The following is a 19,101-nucleotide window of genomic DNA, read 5'->3' as shown; positions in this document are numbered from 1 at the left end:
TTCGATATTCGTATTATTCTTGTCCTTATCATCTGGTTTCAAAGTTAGTCTATGATAAGGGGAAGAAATGCTAATATCTCATGACATCATCACTTTTTTTTGGGTGCGTCTGGTAGCACGGGCTCTTGGTTCATAGGCACCCCGTATGTATAAACTCTGAAGGATACATATATATATATATATATATATATATATATACTATATTATTATATAAGATATATATATTATATACATATATATAAAGTGTATAATAGATATATATGTGTATATATCTATATATATATATATTTATATATATATATATATAGATATATATACATACCTATATATATATATATATATATATTATATATATATACGTATGTATGTATGGATATCTATATCATATATCATATATATATAGATATATATATATATATACATATATGTATATATATATATAATATATATATATATATATATTATATATATACTATATATATATATATATATATATATAGAGAGAGAGAGAGAGAGAGAGAGAGAGAGAGAGAGAGAGAGAGAGAGAGAGATTAAAAGCCGTTGTAATGTATATGAGACTGCATTTTTAAAAATACAAAAAAGGTTAAAAACAGCAAGATATCGCCTGTATTTTGAAAAATACAATCTCATATACATTATTGTCTTTTAACTCACTATCTCCGGTCACGGCATAGTGACGCACCATCGATATATGATATATGTTTTAACTTTATCTAAAGATTCACCACACTGGCCATTGAATCGATGCTTTACTCTGGCGTCGCAATAATTTAGGAGACGTGAAAGTCTTCACTGAATATTTAGCCGCAGTGGAATGCTATCAGTCCTCCTGGTTGTCACTTCAGGTGAACACCTTCCCCGTAATTGATTCTCAGGTAAAAAAAAAAAAAAAAAAAAAAAAAAACAGGGTAAAAATGCTTCTCGTTCCATTCGACTCGTTAAGCTACCGAGTCCCATTAGGGAGGTATTTCTTCTCGTTTTAAAAAGAGAGAGAGAGAGAGAGAGAGAGAGAGAGAGAGAGAGAGAGAGAGAGAGAAAGGAAGAAGAAAAGAACTATTGAAATATATCTATTTAAAATGAGTTACTTTATAGGTTGTTTTCAAGCAGCACTTTTCCTGACACCTCTCAGCATCTTGAATCCTGTTGCTCCAGCAGATTAAATTAGCAAGTTGTTTGAAATCACATTAATTTTTTGCTTAATAATTTTCGACACTTTGGAGACCTAAGTTTAGCTGTAGTAGCAGATATTAGTGAAAAAAATTAAAATCACAAATTTTGCACCAGTAGCCGAAATTAGTAGCAATTTTGAAATTACAATTTCAGTTTTTTTTAAATAATTTTGAGTAAGTAGCCGAAATTAACAGCAAATTTGAAGTTTGACTTCAACAATTTTATTGTTACAATTGTTGATAATCTGGAGACTCTAAATCCTGCGCTTATAGCCGAAATTAACAGCAAATTTAAAGTCAAATTTTAATTTCTTTAACAATTTTTCAAAATTTGGCGAACAAAATTTTGCATCAGGTGTCAAAATCAACCGAGAGTTTGAAATCACAATTTCAGTTTTAGTTTACAATTTTTTTACGATGTGGAGACTCAAATTTTGAGTCAGTGGCAGAAATTAATAAGAAATGTAAAGTCGCCTTCGAATTTTTCTAAAGCTAAACCAAAATTTGACAATCTGGAGCTAGGGCCAGGAACGAGACGCTATAAAATACGCCGGAGAACGTACTCGCGCGTTCAATCATTCAGGTAACGAGCAGAGTTAATTAGTCCAAGAAGGGAAAGAGAGCTAAATGGGGTGAAAAATGCCACAGTCGAAAGGAGATGGTGGAACCAGGAAGAAATTCTAAAATTATGCCCAGGTTTTTTGGTCTTACGGTGACAGGTAAAAGGGCTTCCGTGAAAGACTCACTTTCCCTAAACTCACAGCAGTTAGTTTTGGTTATTTCAAATGATGATATGTGCGTATACATAACGTACATACGTATATCTATCACACACACTATATATATACATATATAATTATTATATATTTATTATATATATATATATATATATATATATATATATATATATATATATATATATATATTATGTAGGAATGTATGTATGTATTGAAAGTACATAGAAATTTTTAAAGTCTATTATAATTTTAGAAAGTTGTATTATTTTAAACGATTCAGTACTAAATATTAATAGCAAATAGAATCACTCTTTATACCATGTGCACTGACCCCTAAGTAATTTTTATAATATACTATGAGAATAATATGTCTTCATATAAAACTATACACTTAAGCTGCTGTAATTTAATAACAGAATATTATCTGCTTTGAAAACGAGTAGGTACTTAAATATGCATAATATAAAAACAAATTATTGCCATGAAGTAGCCCCAATGGAAAAAATATATATTGTGAAAACAGACGTCAGCATTGAAAAAAAAATGAAAATTAAAATGTATTCAAATAGCAAAACAGAGACATTGTAAATCACTTTAAAAGACTCGTAATAAGAAGAAAGAAAATAATTACTTTCCTTTCTCCACAAACAGCCGCTCTGTTAGAGATACAAATCTTTTGCAGGTTGAGATGAGACAGGTAAACAAAGAGTGAAAAATAAAATAAAATAAAATTAGATGAGATGAGTTAAAATAACATCAGTTAAGAACGTACCTTGCGATTAAGTCCGAGAGCTAATGGTCTCTCAACTTTATAAGTAAACAGTGAGAGAAAATGTTAAAACGGGACGTCACTCAAAGAAAATAAGAGGGGGAGAAAGTGGGAGAAAGGTTAGGCGAGGTTATGACTGAAAGCTAAGGAGTTTCTCCTTTAAAATGGGATATTAATTTTGATAAAAATAATTTATTTGCTTGTTTAGGGATATTACTGTGTTTGTCCATTATTCTCTAATAACCAGGTGGTAATTAGAATTTTGATATGTTATAGGCTTGCGTCTTTGATCGGAATTAGATATTTGTGGAACTGGTTCCAGTATTCAATTGAGGCTTCAGAGAAAGTTATCTCAAAAGTATCTTTGTCTTCTGTTTGTTATTAGTTGATCTTACACTCTCGGCCTGCATTCAAGATTCAATGCTAATGGCACATTAAATCATTAATAGAAAATCTTTCATGTGATACCGGTCGAATTCGAAAAACAAAAACAATAAAACAAAATACATTTGGATATTGAAAATTCACAAATGCAATCTGTAATTTATGCAAATAATAGAGACAAAGTAATTTATAACCAATCTATTTTGTGCGGAGGCTGTCTCGATAATAAATTATCAGAAACCTTGTTCAGACCTGGAATAAGATTATTGCCATCTATTTTAATAATAGAAAAATAAAAGCTTTCTCTCACATAAATTACTGTTGGTTTTATCGTACAGATAGATTTAGAAAAAATTATCATAAGAGGGAAAATTAAATTCTTTTAGAGGAAACATTACGCATTTACACGTATACGTGTAGATTGCTAAAGGTTTCTCGCTAAAGAAAAAGGAATGGGTAAAATGTAAATAAAAAAAAAGCCAAAACTACTATTAACAGTAACCATAACAATTCAAAATGAAATAGAAAGTGAAGATTACTATGATAAATTGACAATAATACAGAGGTCAAACTCATATGTCAAAAAAGGCCAAGACACAGATACGACAGACACAGGCATTAGTCAGTCAGTCGTCCAATACTCACAGTCATGTCCCTTGAGGGCCGAGTTGTGGGCAGGGCCCCTCGTCCAAGGGGCGGCGTTGACGTAGTCGCTGGTGTCATCGTCGGCGTCCTCCAGGTGGGTCTCGTCCTGCCAGATGTCCTGGATGACCGTGGGGCCTTCCTCGATCTCTATGGGGTCGTCGGTCTGTGAGGGGATAAATAAAAGTTGGAATTAAGATTATGCTTTATTTTTAAGTAGTTTCGATTTATTAATATTTTGTCTGCTTATTTATTAATTAGATCTACTTTTTCTAGTAAGTGACGTGAATAAAAATGGAAGTTGGGATTGAATTAAGATTCGATTTACTTATAATTTTACCTACTTATTTATTAATTAGATCTATTAATTAAGATTAAGTAGTTTTTATTTACTAACATTTTTATCCATCTATTTATTAATTTAATAGTTTTTTAACAAGCGAGGGGAATAAGAATGAGTATCAGGATTATGTGGTTTTTATTTTCTAACATTTGTATGTATTTATTTATTGATTTAATCTATTATTTTAATAAGTGAGGAGATTACAAATGGAAATGAGGATTAAGTGGGTTTGATTTACTTACAATCTTATATATTTATCATATTTATTTAATTTTTTAATAAGTGAGGAGAATAAAAATGGGAATTAGGAATAACTGGTTTTGATGAATTACATTTTTATCTATTCATTTATTATTAAAATTCTTTTTGATAAATGAAAAGAATGAAAATGCAAATTGGGATTAAATTAGGATTAAGTGGTTTGGATTTACTTAGATGTTTGCCTGTTTTTTTTATTAATTTAATCTATTTTTTTTAGTGAGGGGAATTAAAATGGAACTTAGGATTAAATTAAGATTAATTGGTTTTGATTTACTAACTTTTTTTATATTTCTGTATATTAATTTAATCTATTTTATCTTTTTTCATTTTTTTAAAGTGAGGAGAATAGAAATGAAAATTAGGATTAAGTGGTTTTAATTGACTTACATTTTTAGCCTTTTTTTTTTTTTTTATTAATTTAATTTCTTTTTTAAGTGACGATAATAAGAATGGATATTAGGATTAGATTTAGGTAGTTTTTGGGTTATCAAAGGAAAAATAGATAGTTCTAATGGTTACAGAGTTGATTGCAGAAAACAGTTTCCTATTCATACGCTAAAGATTTCTTTGCAAAGAATACCATTTAATTCCTAGTGAAAGTTAATAATTTCAATGTACGAACGAATAACGTTAAAAGCGCCGTCTAATAAATAGCTAATTATGTAGTTACGATCCTGATTGCGAAAAACATATTTACTTTTAAACGACAAAGATTTCTTTGCAAATTTGCTAACAACGAATACCGCTGTATTCCTAAACAAAGGCAATTATTTTAACGTATAAACGAGTGACATATCAAAAGCAAACTCTGTTAATTACTTAATTTAATTTGCTTTCGAACAAAAACAAAGGTAATGAATTGCAAGAACGAGTGACATATCAAAGGTAAGATCTGTTATATACAGTCTTATAATTTGGTATTAAGCAAAAACAAAACAAGGTACTTCAGGTGATATCTGCAATATGAGTACCCTTAAAAATCTAGATAAAATAGGCCTTACTTAATGAATAGCTTCGATATGGTTGAAAGGCGATATTTGCAATATGCAAAGCCGCTCCCCTCCAAAAAAAAAAGTTCGAAGAAAAAAATACTCGATCAAAATAAATAGTTCCGATAGGGCAGTCACCAACAAATGTAAAAGAAAGAAAGCTAGGAATTAACATCTGAATATATAACTAAACATACAAACTAAACAACAAAAACTTTATAAAAGATAAAAGCTCCAATTCTGGCATTTCTTTCGCTCGCTCTTGCTCAAAAGAAATAAAAACCGAGGGTTTAATGTCTTGCACAATAAACCATGGTTTAACACCCTATATCACAATAAACACTAGGGGAGGCTAATGTACCTCCCACATATACATTTGCAAAGAAAAACCCTTCATACATAAACATGCTGGGACTACGGACTCCACGTTTGTTGTTTGTTTGTATGGGCATCTCACACACACACATACACACATATACACCCATATGTACACTGACACCAGTCATGTGTTTACTGGAAGCTTAAACAAACACGAACCCCTGCTTAGTATATTATGAGACCCTGGTGGTGTTTTGTATGGTAATCTGTCTGTCTAGATCATATTAGCTGCTCCTTTGAATTTCCAAAGACGAATTATGCTATGGCATTTATGATGAATCATGTTGAGGGGGAAGTGATTATGGGAAGACCAGTTTTGTTCAGTTTTTTCATGATTTTTTTTTTTTATAAATCACGAAAACGGGACTTTTCTTTTGTGGTTGAAAAAATAGACAGCATTAGATTAAACAATATTGAACAATATTGGTTAATGAGGACCAAGAAATCAAAACAATCTTCTTTTACAATATTCTTCGTATCAGCATGTAACTGATATTCTCCTTATAGGCTAATGACAATACTATTATAATATCCAAACAGAAGACAATACAATCTGAGTGACCAGAAAGAGCTATCGTATTTCATAGTCCGCTCTTGTGTCAGTTCACCTCCCTAAGAATAGAAAATGATTGAAAGACGAAATTTGATATTCGAAACATGAGATAATAATAATAATAATAATAATAATAATAATAATAATAATAATAATAATAATAATAATAATAATAATAATAATAATAATAATAATAATAATAATATGCTGGAAGTAAACCCTCTTTTAAACATGTTTTATTAAAAATGATTGCTGCATCAGCTGCATAAATTTTATGGAGGTTCAACTCTAGTTTTCTAATTGTGGTTTTCTCATTATTGCTTAAGCTGGTGAGCATCCTTCGGTGCGTTGCTCACCAGTTTAAGCAACAAGGAAATCCCACAATTAGAAAAATAGAGAAGAACTTCTATAGAATTAATGCAGCTGACGCAGCAATCATTTTTAATAATAATAATAATAATAATAATAATAACCCGATTTAGCTAACGACCTTTACCCCATTCATCTGTGTGGTCAACGAGTAAAAGGTTCTTGACTGTTGACTATATGTAAATTAACTAGGTCATGAAGTCGCTTGACCCATTCGCCACACCCAAATTAGCTAAGTCCAGAGCTAATTGAGTCTCCGATACCAAGTCTCCACAAGCCATAAAATACATAATATAAAATCTAAGACAAAACAAGAGACTTGTATACTATACTCTTCACGACTCTTCTGACCAAGGGGTTAGACGTGATATTTATGGTCACATCTCTTAACCCAGGTCTTGGCAATAACAATAAGGGGCACGTCTCCTCATTCATTGCCAATTGCTGGGACCGTGACAGTCCCCTTTAGTGCTCATGCCCACCTTTCAGTGGGCATTAATGGGTATTTATGGGCGCCCGGTCAAAGGACTCACGAAGTATATTTTGATCTCTTTTCTTATTTATAAAAGAATGAGGCAGATTTTAAATGCAGGGTTACAGCTTGACATTTTTATAAGCATTTACGAGAGACTGATTTTTTTTGTGATCACAATACCTTCATTAACTTGATATTTTTATTTATTTTATTTCTTTTTGGTTCTTTTATTTTCTCATTTTTTTTTTGAAATGAAATTTTACAGTTCTTTTCTTTCTTTCCTTTCTCCTCATTATTTTTCCTCCTCCTCCTCCTCCTCTTCTTCTTCTTCTTCTAGAAAATCATAAACCACAAACATCGAGGAATAAGACAAGTAAAGAAATACTGTTCCTCAGTAACTGATCAAAATATATATATTTTTTCTTAAATCCTGCAAACGCGTTTAGGATACCGCGGAAGAATGACCAAAGGTCACCCAGAATTCATCAGCTTAGTTACCATGGAAACTCCATTCACTGGAAAACCAGTCTCGGTAAATTCAATTTGCAATTCGTGGGATCTCACTTTTAACCGACACCCGCCCACCCACCCCACCCCACCCACCTAACCACCCACCACCAATATGAATCCCTATTACCCAACTCCAAACAGCGCCACCATGAATCTCTGCTAACCTCCTCCTCCAGCCACCGATAATCCCTGCAACCACACCCGCCCCCCAGCCCCCCACCCCCGGGCCACCATAAACTCCTACCACCTCCCCCAATCCCCCCAAAGTGCCGCCCTCATAAAAAAACTAAAAAAAAAAAAGGACATCGATGCAGCTATGAATTATTAGAGTCTTGCAATTAACGCATGTGTCGCCGACATAAATCATCGATGCATAGTTGCAATATTTCGTTCCCTTGTTTTTTTCTTTTTATTTATTTTTTTTTTTTCTGTAACCTGGTATTCAGATGTATAAATAAGGATGATAAAGGAGTTGCCCAAACAGATTCTTTTAATATTTTATTTATTTAATTTTTTTGGCAGTCGATTTATTTTACCTTCTTGCCTTGGACCATTGTTGGTGCTATTAATTCATGAATTTATATATACAAAATTCAAGGATACGTTTTTTTTGTTTATGTTTAGTTATACGACGTAATATTTTATTGTCATTCGTTAGATTTGTACCTGCTCAGTGAATAGAGTAATCTTTACCTTTCAGTGAACCTAGTACGAGCTATTTCCTATGGTTATTCTGTAATATCTATTTAGTTACTGTTTATATATATATATTTATTATATATCTATATTATATATTATATATATATATATATATATATATAAAGATATATGCCTTTCGTGGCATATATCTTTATTTATGGATTTATCACGTTTCTAACTTTCGTGATTCAGTTACATACATACATATATATATATATATATATATATATATATATATATATATATATATATATATATATATATATTATATACATGGATTCTTTAGGGATATGGTTGCTAGCTCCATAATCTGTTTCTTGATTTTGCCTCATGAGTCTACCGTTCACAGCTTGGGTTGACTGGTGGGCGGCCTGACACAAGCCAAGTGCTCTACGACTGTGTTATGCCGCCTACAATATATATAATATAATATAATATAATATGATATGATATATTATAATATAATATGATATAATATGCTTTAATGTCTGTGTGTTTTATCGGGATACTCAGCCTCATGTTCAACGGATTAGCGATAAAAGATAAAAAACAAAAAACCACTCCGCATTTGCAAGCATTCACTCGCTATCTTAACATACACGCTTTCCTTTGCTTGGAAATATAAACATCGCCCTGCGATACAAGCAAGAACATCGCAAGCAAAGATACAATCAAGCAAAGGACGTTAAGTCAGTTTCGTAACCGGTCCAAAGACAATCACTCATTTTCGTATCACGAATTCAGCTGAGGGTCTCGAGATAAACAAGCATGAAATGACACCGTTTTGACCTTTCGTGAGCTTTGGAAGGTCACTCTGGAGGCTTCAGTAAGGTTGCATAATGATAAATCTTCAGTAAAGAAATTCAATTTTTGATTTTGACGCAGCGCCTTTGTCTGAATCAGAAAGAACTGATGTTTTGAATTTCTGGCAGCAACTTCTGGATAGCTGTCAAAGTAATAGTACTATAGTAGATTCACATCAACCGTGCATTTGATGTCTAGGCCAGTCCCTTACGACGCTCCTGATTAACTGTTGATAAGCCAATCACAGGGCTGGAAAACTCTCAGTCTCTCTCGAGCGTTCACATAGGCAGGATATACTATATTCCACCTCTCTTGAGGGATACTTTTGAAAGACATATCCCTCACAAGAGGTTGAACATGCATCCTGCCTATGTGAACTCTCGCGAGAGACTGAGAGTTTCCAGCCCTGTGATTGGCTTATCAACAGCCAATCAGGAGCGTCGTAAGGGACTGGCCTAGACATCAAATGCACGGTTGAATCTACTATAGTAGCAATAGTAGCACTGATAGTTGAAGCACTGATAATAAGGACCTCGTTAGGAACTACATATTAGTTATTGCCGTAATTTAAGTAGTAACGATACTACTATTAGCTGCAAGCAATATTAGTGAAAGCGAAGTAGTAATAGATATTCAAAACACCGCAAGTAAGGATTATGAGAAGAGCTACTAACTAGAAGCTGTAGAATTAACAGTCGTACTACGTAGTAGTAGGATATACTTGGTTGTAATTGAAGATGTGGCAGTGATAACAGAAGTCGGAAGTATTCAGTAGCAATTTTAGAAGTAGTAGTAGCGATAGAAATAAGAAATATTTAGTAGCAATTTTAGAAGTGTAGCGATAGCAATAGGAAATATTTGGTAGTAATTGTAGGGGTACCAGTAGTAATAGTCGCAGTAACTACTTAACTGTATTGGTAGGAGTAGCAGTAGTGACAGAAGTAGGAACTAACTGATAGTAATGTACAATTAACAGTAGTAATAGTAGGAGGGAGTGCTTGGCAGTAATTATAGAGGTACCTGTATTAGTGATAGTAGGAAATACTCAGTAGTAATTGTAGAAGTACCAGTATTAGTTAATTGTAAAAGCAGCAGTAAGAATAGTAGTCATAATGCTACTAGTAGTGGTTGCTGCTAAAAAAGACGAAAGGTTAAAAGGTGACAAGATACAGCAATGTTACATAACTCCCAGTCACCTTGGAGGCGACGGAGATGGATTAGTTAATTGAGCGGATAACATCAACATCCCCAAATAAGGAGAAGGAAATTGGAAGAATTAATGAACTACTGACTTCCCTAATAGGAAAGAAGAGAGAGAGAGAGAGAGAGAGAGAGAGAGAGAGAGAGAGAGAGAGAGGAATGCAGATAACAAACCTGGGGAGGAGAATAAAAGGGAGTGAATGAAGAAATTAGGACGGGAGAGAGAAGAGAGAGAGAGAGAGAGAGAGAGAGAGAGAGAGAATATTATCAGAGGGCTGAAGAGGGGATTTTTTCTTATCTCGAGGACATTGACGTGCAAACACATTAACCACCAACTTTCCCTCGTTTGTGGCGAACTGTCACATTGCCAAATACGACCCAACACGACCTCTCAGGAACAAGTTCCTGGTAATTAAAAGATGTCGTTCATTATCTTTTGTCACTTTCCCCTCCCTCTCGCGAGGCAACAAATCAGAATCATAGTCTAAGGCTCTGGCTGGCCTTTGTGAAGTCTTCGGTGGTAAATAAGGCTCTGAGAGATTTATGGTTGCCAGCCTTCTCTCTCTCTCTCTCTCTCTCTCTCTCTCTCTCTCTCTCTCTCTCTCTTCTTTTGTTCTTCGATGGAAACTTTAATTTACAGCTGATGTTTATCTGGTGTTAGTAAACAGAATGCAACCTTCGGTTCTTTCAAAGGCTGTGTGTGTGTGTTTTTTTTTTTTAGCTGAGACATTGACAACTTTACTGCGGTAGGTCTGTCAGGTCGTGATTGTGTTAATATAGAAACAAGCACAGAAACATACACGCTCACACATACACACACATATATATACAATTATCTAACTAATCTCGGCGTTAACGATGGCTCCAACTAACATAAGAAACCCATCATTTCTCTCATATACAAACTATACGGTACGTCACGCTTTACTATTCTATTATATAAGCTCTCAGCTCAAGTTGACAAGCTCACTACTCATTACGCAACTGACTTTATTTAAAACATTTTTAACATGTATATCAAAGCATCAATTATGCAGTTAACTGACCTTATCGGCTCCATAAATAAATAGTCGGTTCTCCGAAAGGAAACTTACGTAAGGAGGTAATATACATATTCAAATAAATACCCTCCGCCAAAGGCTTTGCAATCAGGACCCCCAAAACGCTGCCAAAGTCCTTCAGAAATGGTGGTGGAGTTTCTAAAGGTCACATCCTGATTCCCATCATCTGTACCTCAAGGAAACAACTTAAAAACAAATGGTGGTGGAATTCCTAAAGGTCACATCCTGACTCTCAATTTCTTTTCCTCGAAGAAACAACGTAGAAACGAATGGTGGTGGAATTCCTAAAATCCTGATTCCCCCCACCTTTACTTCAAAGAAGCAACTTAGTAACAAATGGTGGTGGAATTCCTAAAGGCCAAATCCTGATTCCCACTTTCTTTTCCTCAAGGAAACAACTTAAAAACAAATGGTGGTGGAATTCCTAACGACCACAACCTGATTCCCACTTTCTTTCTCTCTAAGAAAGAACCTAAAAACAAATGGCAGTGTTCCTTAAGGCCACAACTTGATTTCCACTTCCTTTCCCTGGAAGAAACAACGTAGAAACGACCGGTGGTGGAGTTCCTAAAGGCCACATCCTGATACCCACTATCTTTCCCTTAAAGGCAGCAGCGTAGCAACAACGCTGCTGTTCCCAACCCATCGGCAACTGAGCAATAGCAGACCCGGTCAAAGGGTATTGATGGCCTGCTTGTTTGGTCAGCAAAGTACTTGTCGACAGGTTGGCTGTACATGCAAATGGCGTTCTCAGGCCGCCACCACCACCACCACCACGGGAGGACCCCGAACGCTTCGAGTCCCTGTCGAATCCCGGACGTCTCCAGTGACGTTCTCCATCTGCGCATTCGTATCTGACGTACCTGACGAATCCAGGTCGTGATTGAGACACGGGACCCTCGAGGAGGAGGAATAGGTGGAGGAGGAGGAGAAGAATATGGCCGCTTGCATTTGCAATGCGATCTGTTTGTGAAACGTCAGTTGATCGTCTTTTTCGCCTAAGGATCTAGAGTGAGATGCCGCAGATGTGTGTGAGTGTATGTTTGTGTGTTTGTGTGTGTTTGTGTGTTCCGGTGCTTTGATGTTTGGGGGAGAGATAAACTTCCAAATGGAAGCTATAATCGTCCTTATGCCAGTGATGGACAGCGGCTGTTATGGTGTTTGTTTTAGCATCAAAGGCGCTCCTGTGTTTAATCAGTGCTAAGCTCAAGGGTTCTGTTGTGTTTTTTCCCCGACAATAAACTCAATGAAAACCTCGGTCAACTGGCAGTAAATGCCCAAATCATCTGCAATACCCGGGTTGTAATGACGTCCGTCCAAACACCGCCGCCATAAACATAGGGCCGAGATTAAATCTCTATATGCAAATGGAGAACTCGGAGCTACCATGATAAACGGATTCCTAATAGACGCTTATCCAATCTCCGTGCCAGCGGTGGACCTAAGGATGGTGATGGCTATGATGTTTGTTCAACGGCGGACTGTAAACGGCATATAAAAACCGATGCTTTGCTCTCAGTCCTTATCCATCACCGCCTACTTACGTGCGCAGGCGCTGAACCACTTGATTGATTATCCGATTTTTTTCCCGTTCTGCCTAAAAGTGCGCAAGATAAACAAATATGGACTACGCCTCCTTTGAGGATGAATTTCATTACGTGGCCAGCGCCGATCGTGCTGTTAGATACGGCTCCTAAAGGAATCTCATTTAGCGACCGGTTGCTCAAAAAATCTCCCGACATGATTCGACCGCCTTTTCGGGTTTCGGGAAAATCAGTTCTGGGTTGGATGCAGTTGTGCGTCACGGTTTAATTCATTCAACTTGGAAATTGGTTATGTACGTCTGCCCGAACTGTCATCATTTATATCATCGTTTACAACGATTCACAACTCATTTCGAAGCTGCATTTAGTGTTTTACGAGAACTGTAAAAGCTGGTATGAGTAATCCTTTATCTAAAACACATCTTACCTGAAATCAGGTTTTGTCCGATGTTGAATCTTAAAGTTGGCGATTTCTTAAAAATACGCAAAAACGAACTTTACTTAAGACTGAACGAATTTAGTAGTATCTAAAATAAGGCGAACCTAGAGAGTTCTTGATACGATAAATCCCAATTTACTAAAATTCAATGGAAAATGATTTACCTGACGAAATTTCCGACCAAAATGAAGTACACACCAAGAAGGTTATTTCTATTTCTATTTTCATTTGTGGCTCAACAAATTACAACTGGAAAATTACGAAAAGCTTTATTTCAAAGAGTGTTCAGGAATAATGAAACGAAAAGACGAAATTCTGTTAAGGCTGTTGGAAATTTACAGTAGAGGGGAGTTTTATGCTAAATAAAATCAACTGGATTAAAAACCATTTTTTTTAGTCAAACGGAATATTAGAAACATCGCAGACCGTCAAGATATTTAAGCTTCAAAGAATTTTGAAATAAGACAACTGAAGATTTCAATTGCGTTCGAGTTAACTTTCCTAAATCTTAAAATTCTTATTTTTACCTAAAGTACGGTGAAAATTGAAACGTTACCACTTATAATGGAGTTATTTTCATTATGATTAAGGAGTAACACTTGCTAGTTATAGTTCTGGTCTTCAAACGTTTTTTGACATATGAAAGTACTATAGAGGCATGCTGGCCATGTCAACGACTAGACTGGTACGAATGAGTATGCATTACTAATATTGCAATGCACAAAAACGCTACAACTCCATCACAATTTTTTTTTTTTTTTTTTTTGTAAACCTCACAGAGAATCCATCAAATAGACGTGCCCCATTTGCAGCAATTCTTTCAAGTGCCAGGAGCCAGACTCCCCGTTAATGAAGAAGAATGTGCCACTGACATCCCCCTACACCCCCCAAAAAATGTGCCTCTGACACCCTCCACAAAAAAAGAAGAAAAAAAAAAAAAAAACTATGAAAACACCCAATTGCCTAGTAAGATCTATGGGTCACGTTCTCCCCATATATCAAAAGGGCGCTGGAGAACGCATTGGACCACTCACTGCACAGCAGCAGTTGCGAAGATAGGAAAACTGGAGCAGGGTGAATAATGGACTCATCGAGGAGAAAAAAGGGTTAAGAAAACATGGCGTTGCCTTGTAAGAGTGACGGGTCACGTGACGCTGGATATTCAGAGGTGGGTCTGAGTGCAATTTGGGAGCGTTCGTTCCCTGCAGTGACAAATTTGGGAAGACATTTGGGGGTTGGGGGGTGGGGGAGGGGTGGGACGGGAGGGAGTTTGTGGCGGCCAGACGTAAATAGGTAGGGCTAAAAGTTTTTTTTTGTTTTTTTTTTTTTTTTTTTTTTTTTTTTTTTGCAAAATGCAAATATTCCATCCCAATAGTTGGTAACATTCAATATGTATCTTCTCTCATATAGATAATCAATCAGGTCCTTCTCCTTTCTGTAATTCATTCAAGCTTTTCCTCGCTCTCTATATATTGTATAAGATTGCCAGTCCCTTCGGCATCTGCATTAAAAAAAAATCTTGTTATTTAAAATCATCAGTCTCGTGTAAATAATCAATCTTATCTTTCTTTCTCTAATTCATTCATGTTTCCCGAAGCTGGTTAACGAAACAGACGCGGGTGCCAAGTCTCCCGAAATTTCGGTGGGAACCACAAACTCTCGTATAAATGAGGTTCTTCATCCTGCCGATAGCAGCATGATCGATGAGGAGGAGATTCGAATATTTTCCCTGAAAGAGAGAGAAAGAGAGAGAGAGAGAGAGAGAAGAGGTTTTGCAAAGGAGATAGAGGTGGATGATAAGGTTAACTTTCCACGGAAAGGTGTTGCTGCTTTTGACGTTCCAAGATTTAGAGAGAGAAAGAGAGAGAGAGAGAGAGAGAGAGAGTTCTTTAGAAAAGGGGTTGCAAGGGAGATGGCTGTATAGATAGTAAGGTGAGCTATCCTCGTAAAGTTGTTGTTTTTGACATCCAGATGAGAAGAGAGAGAGAGAGAGAGAGACCATTACCTTACCTTACAGACCTTACAGTTCGTTTCGGGTTGCCCCAGGAGGCCCTCAGTGTGAGGCGCCTCTAAGTCTACCAGAGAGTTGCTAGTACATCTTCCGGTATATTTTGCATCTTCCAATCTTGGATGGTCTGGGATGCAGTTTAGATATTTGTCGAGCTTATTCTTAAACACATCTACGCTCACTCCTGATATATTCCTCAGATGAGCTGGCAACGCATTGAATAGACGCTGCATTATCGATGCTGGTGCGTAGTGGATTAATGTTCTGTGTGCTTTCCTTATTTTTCCTGGTATAGTTTTGGGCACTATTAATCTACCTCTGCTTGCTCTTTCTGATATTTTTAGTTCCATGATATTTTCTGTTATTCCTTCTATCTGTTTCCATGCCTGAATTATCATGTAGCGTCTCTTCTCCTGTAGCGAGAGAGAGAGAGAGAGAGAGAGAAAGGGTTGCAAGGGAGATGGATGTAGATAGGAGGCTGAACTATCCAAGAAAAGGTGTTGCTGTTTTTGACGTTCCAAGATTTTGAGAGAGAGAGGAGAGAGAGAGAGAGAGAGAGAGAGAGAGAGAGAGAGAGAGAAAAGTTCTTTAGAAGAGGGGTTGCAGACGTGATGGAGGTAGACAATAAAGTGAACTATCCACGAAAAGGTGTAGCTGTTTTTGATGTTCCAAGAATACGTCTCGAAATAATCCTGAGAATTACCATCATATGGGGAAGAAATAATAATAAAGAAAATGCCAAACGGGAAAGCCCCAGGTCCTGATGAAGTCCATGGATACTGGCTCAAAAACTTCAAGGCCCTACACCCACGAATAGCAGAACAACTCCAGCATTGTATCACAAATCATCATGCGCACAAATGGATGACCACAGGAAGAACATCCTTAATACAAAAAGACAAGAGTAAGGGAAATATATCCAGTAACTACAGGCCTATCACCTTCCTACCAATAATGTGGAAGTTACTAACAGATATCATCAGTGAAAGGCTATACAACTACCTAGAGGAGACAAACACCATCCCCCACCAACAGAAAGGCTGCAGAAGGAAGTGTAGGGGCACAAAAGACCAGCTCCTGATAGACAAAATGTTTAATGAAGAACAGTAGGAGAAGGAAAACCAACCTAAGCATGGCATGGATTGACTATAAGAAAGCCTTCGACATGATACCACACACATGGCTAAAAGAATGCCTGAAAATATATGGGGCAGAGGAAAACACCATCAGCTTCCTCAAAAATACAATGCGCAACTGGAATACAATACTTATAAACTCTGGAATAAGACTAGCAGAGGTTAATATCAGGAGAGGGATCTTTCAGGGCGACTCACTGTCCCGATTACTCTTCGTAGTAGCCATGATTCCCATGACAAAAGTAGTGCAGAAGATGGATGCTAGGTACCAACTCAAGAAAAGAGGCAACAGAATTAACTATCTGATGTTCATGGACGACATCAAGCTGTATGGTAAGAGCATCAAGGGAATAGATACCCTAATCCAGACTGTAAGGATTGTATCTGGGGACATCAGGATGGAGTTTGGAATAGAAAAATGCGCCTTAGTCAACATACAAAAGGGCAAAGTAACAAGGACTGAAGGGATAAAGCTACCAGATGGGAGCAACATCAAACACATAGATGAGACGGGATACAAATACCTGGGAATAATGGAAGGAGGGGATATAAAACATCAAGAGATGAAGGACACGATCAGGAAATATGGTAAAAACCATAAACACATGGGCAGTGCCAGTAATCAGATACAGCGCAAGAATAGTGGAATGGACGAAGGCAGAACTCCGCAACATAGACCAGAAAACCAGGAAACATATGACAATACACAAAGCACTAGACCCAAGAGCTAATACGGACAGACTATACATAACACGAAAGGAAGGAAGGAGAGGACTACTAAGTATAGAGGACAGCGTCAACATCGAGAACAGAGCACTGGGGCAATATCTGAAAACCAGTGAAGACGAGTGGCTCAAGAGTGCATGAGAAGAAGGACTGATAAAAGTAGACGAAGACCCAGAAATATACAGAGACAGGAGAATGACAAACAGAACAGAGGACTGGCACAACAAACCAATGCACGGACAATACATGAGACAGACTAAAGAACTAGGCAGTGATGACACATGGCAATGGCTACAGAGGGGAGAGCACAAGAAGGAAACTGAAGGAAAGATAACAGCGGCACAAGATCAGGCCCTAAGAACCAGATATATTCAAAGAACGATAGATGGAAATAACATCTCTCCCATATGTAGGAAGTGCAATACGAAAAATGAAACCATAAACCACATAGCAAGCGAATGTCCGGCACTTGCACAGAACCAGTACAAAAAGAGGCATGATTCAGTGGCAAATGCCCTCCACTGGAGCCTGTGCAAGAAACATCAGCTACCTTGCAGTAATAAGTGGTACGAGCACCAACCTGAGGGAGTGATAGAAAAAGATCAGGCAAAGATCCTCTGGGACTATGGTATCAGAACGGATAGGGTGATACGTGCAAATAGACCAGACGTGACGTTGATTGACAAAATCAAGAACAAAGTCACTCATTGATGTCGCAATACCATGGGACACCAGAGTTGAAGAGAAAGAGAAGGAAAAAATGGATAGATATCAAGAGCTGAAAATAGAAATAAGAAGGATATGGGATATGCCAGTGGAAATTGTACCCATAATCATAAGAACACTAGGCACGATCCCAAGATCCCTGAAAAGGAATCTAGAAAAACTAGATCTTGAAGTAGCTCCAGGACTCATGCAGAAGAGTGTGATCCTAAAAAGGGCGCACATAGTACGAAAAGTGATGGACTCCTAAGGAGGCAGGATGCAACCCGGAACCCCACACTATAAATACCACCCAGTCGAATTGGAGGACTGTGATAGAGCAAAAGAAAAAAAAAAACTTGAATTACATCTCGGATGCCGCTTAGTTTATATTGCAATTTGTAAATCTTTCGATTGAGTTCGCGACCACTCTTTTAAATGAAATAATAAAAAAAATAATAAGAAGAAGAAACCGCAAGAAATAACAATCTTTATTTTGTGATCTGATCCCACGGGTCTGTGTGCGTGTGTTATTTCTTTATTTATTTATTTAATTTTTTTTTGCCAGTTTTGATTGGACATTTGCGATGCCAAAACTGACTTGTTTTGTGGTTTGATTCCACAAGGTTATTTTATTGCAAAGTTCGAAGTTTTTGTGCGTGCAACTGGGCGATATCATTTTGTACCCAAATGGTAATTCTGGCGTTCAGAAACTGTAATTCTTGTACCTCCAGGCTGACTGGACAGCTTTGTTGCCGTCTGGGTGAGCTGCAATTTTTTCCAGGTAGGTCCTGCATTTATAGGTACTTTTACCACATCCTAGCCAATTACAGCCTGCCCTCTTTGCCCCTCTGCAGAGAGAGAGAGAGAGAGAGAGGTGGATATCAAAACTGGCTCTAAGATAAATGAGCAACACTGACGCTCAGTTATCTCACTAACGAGCGATTTTTCCTTCTGCTTATCTCCAGTCTGGCTTGAATAAGATTGCTAATCAAGTCTTATTTTCATTCCAGTAAGGTTGCAGCTGAGATTTTGATGTACCTGTAATGCGCTTTACCCTTATCTGAACTGTAAGTTTGCAGACACACGAATGTACAGAATATGTGTCTAGGGTTTTTCGTCTCACGGCGCGAGATCGCATCACAAGGGTATCACTCAGGTACAGGTTCATCGGTTATTTCT

The 19,101-nt window shown here is 36.7% G+C and overlaps 1 protein-coding gene across 1 annotated transcript in view; it reads right to left on the bottom strand.

The window, feature by feature from the left end:
* The window catches only part of LOC135207802 (uncharacterized), a 155,965-nt gene that overhangs the window by 44,188 nt on the left and 92,676 nt on the right, over window positions 1–19,101 (bottom strand). Inside the window, exon 2 of the mRNA XM_064239656.1 lies at window positions 3,726–3,888. Coding sequence (XP_064095726.1) covers window positions 3,726–3,888 — 163 coding nt within the window. The remainder of the gene's footprint in view (window positions 1–3,725; window positions 3,889–19,101) is intronic.

This window comes from Macrobrachium nipponense, chromosome 11 (assembly GCF_015104395.2).
Source record: "Macrobrachium nipponense isolate FS-2020 chromosome 11, ASM1510439v2, whole genome shotgun sequence".
NCBI lineage: Eukaryota > Metazoa > Arthropoda > Malacostraca > Decapoda > Palaemonidae > Macrobrachium > Macrobrachium nipponense.
Note: the sequence above shows the minus strand (reverse complement) of the source record. Positions and strands in the feature narration are given on the sequence as shown.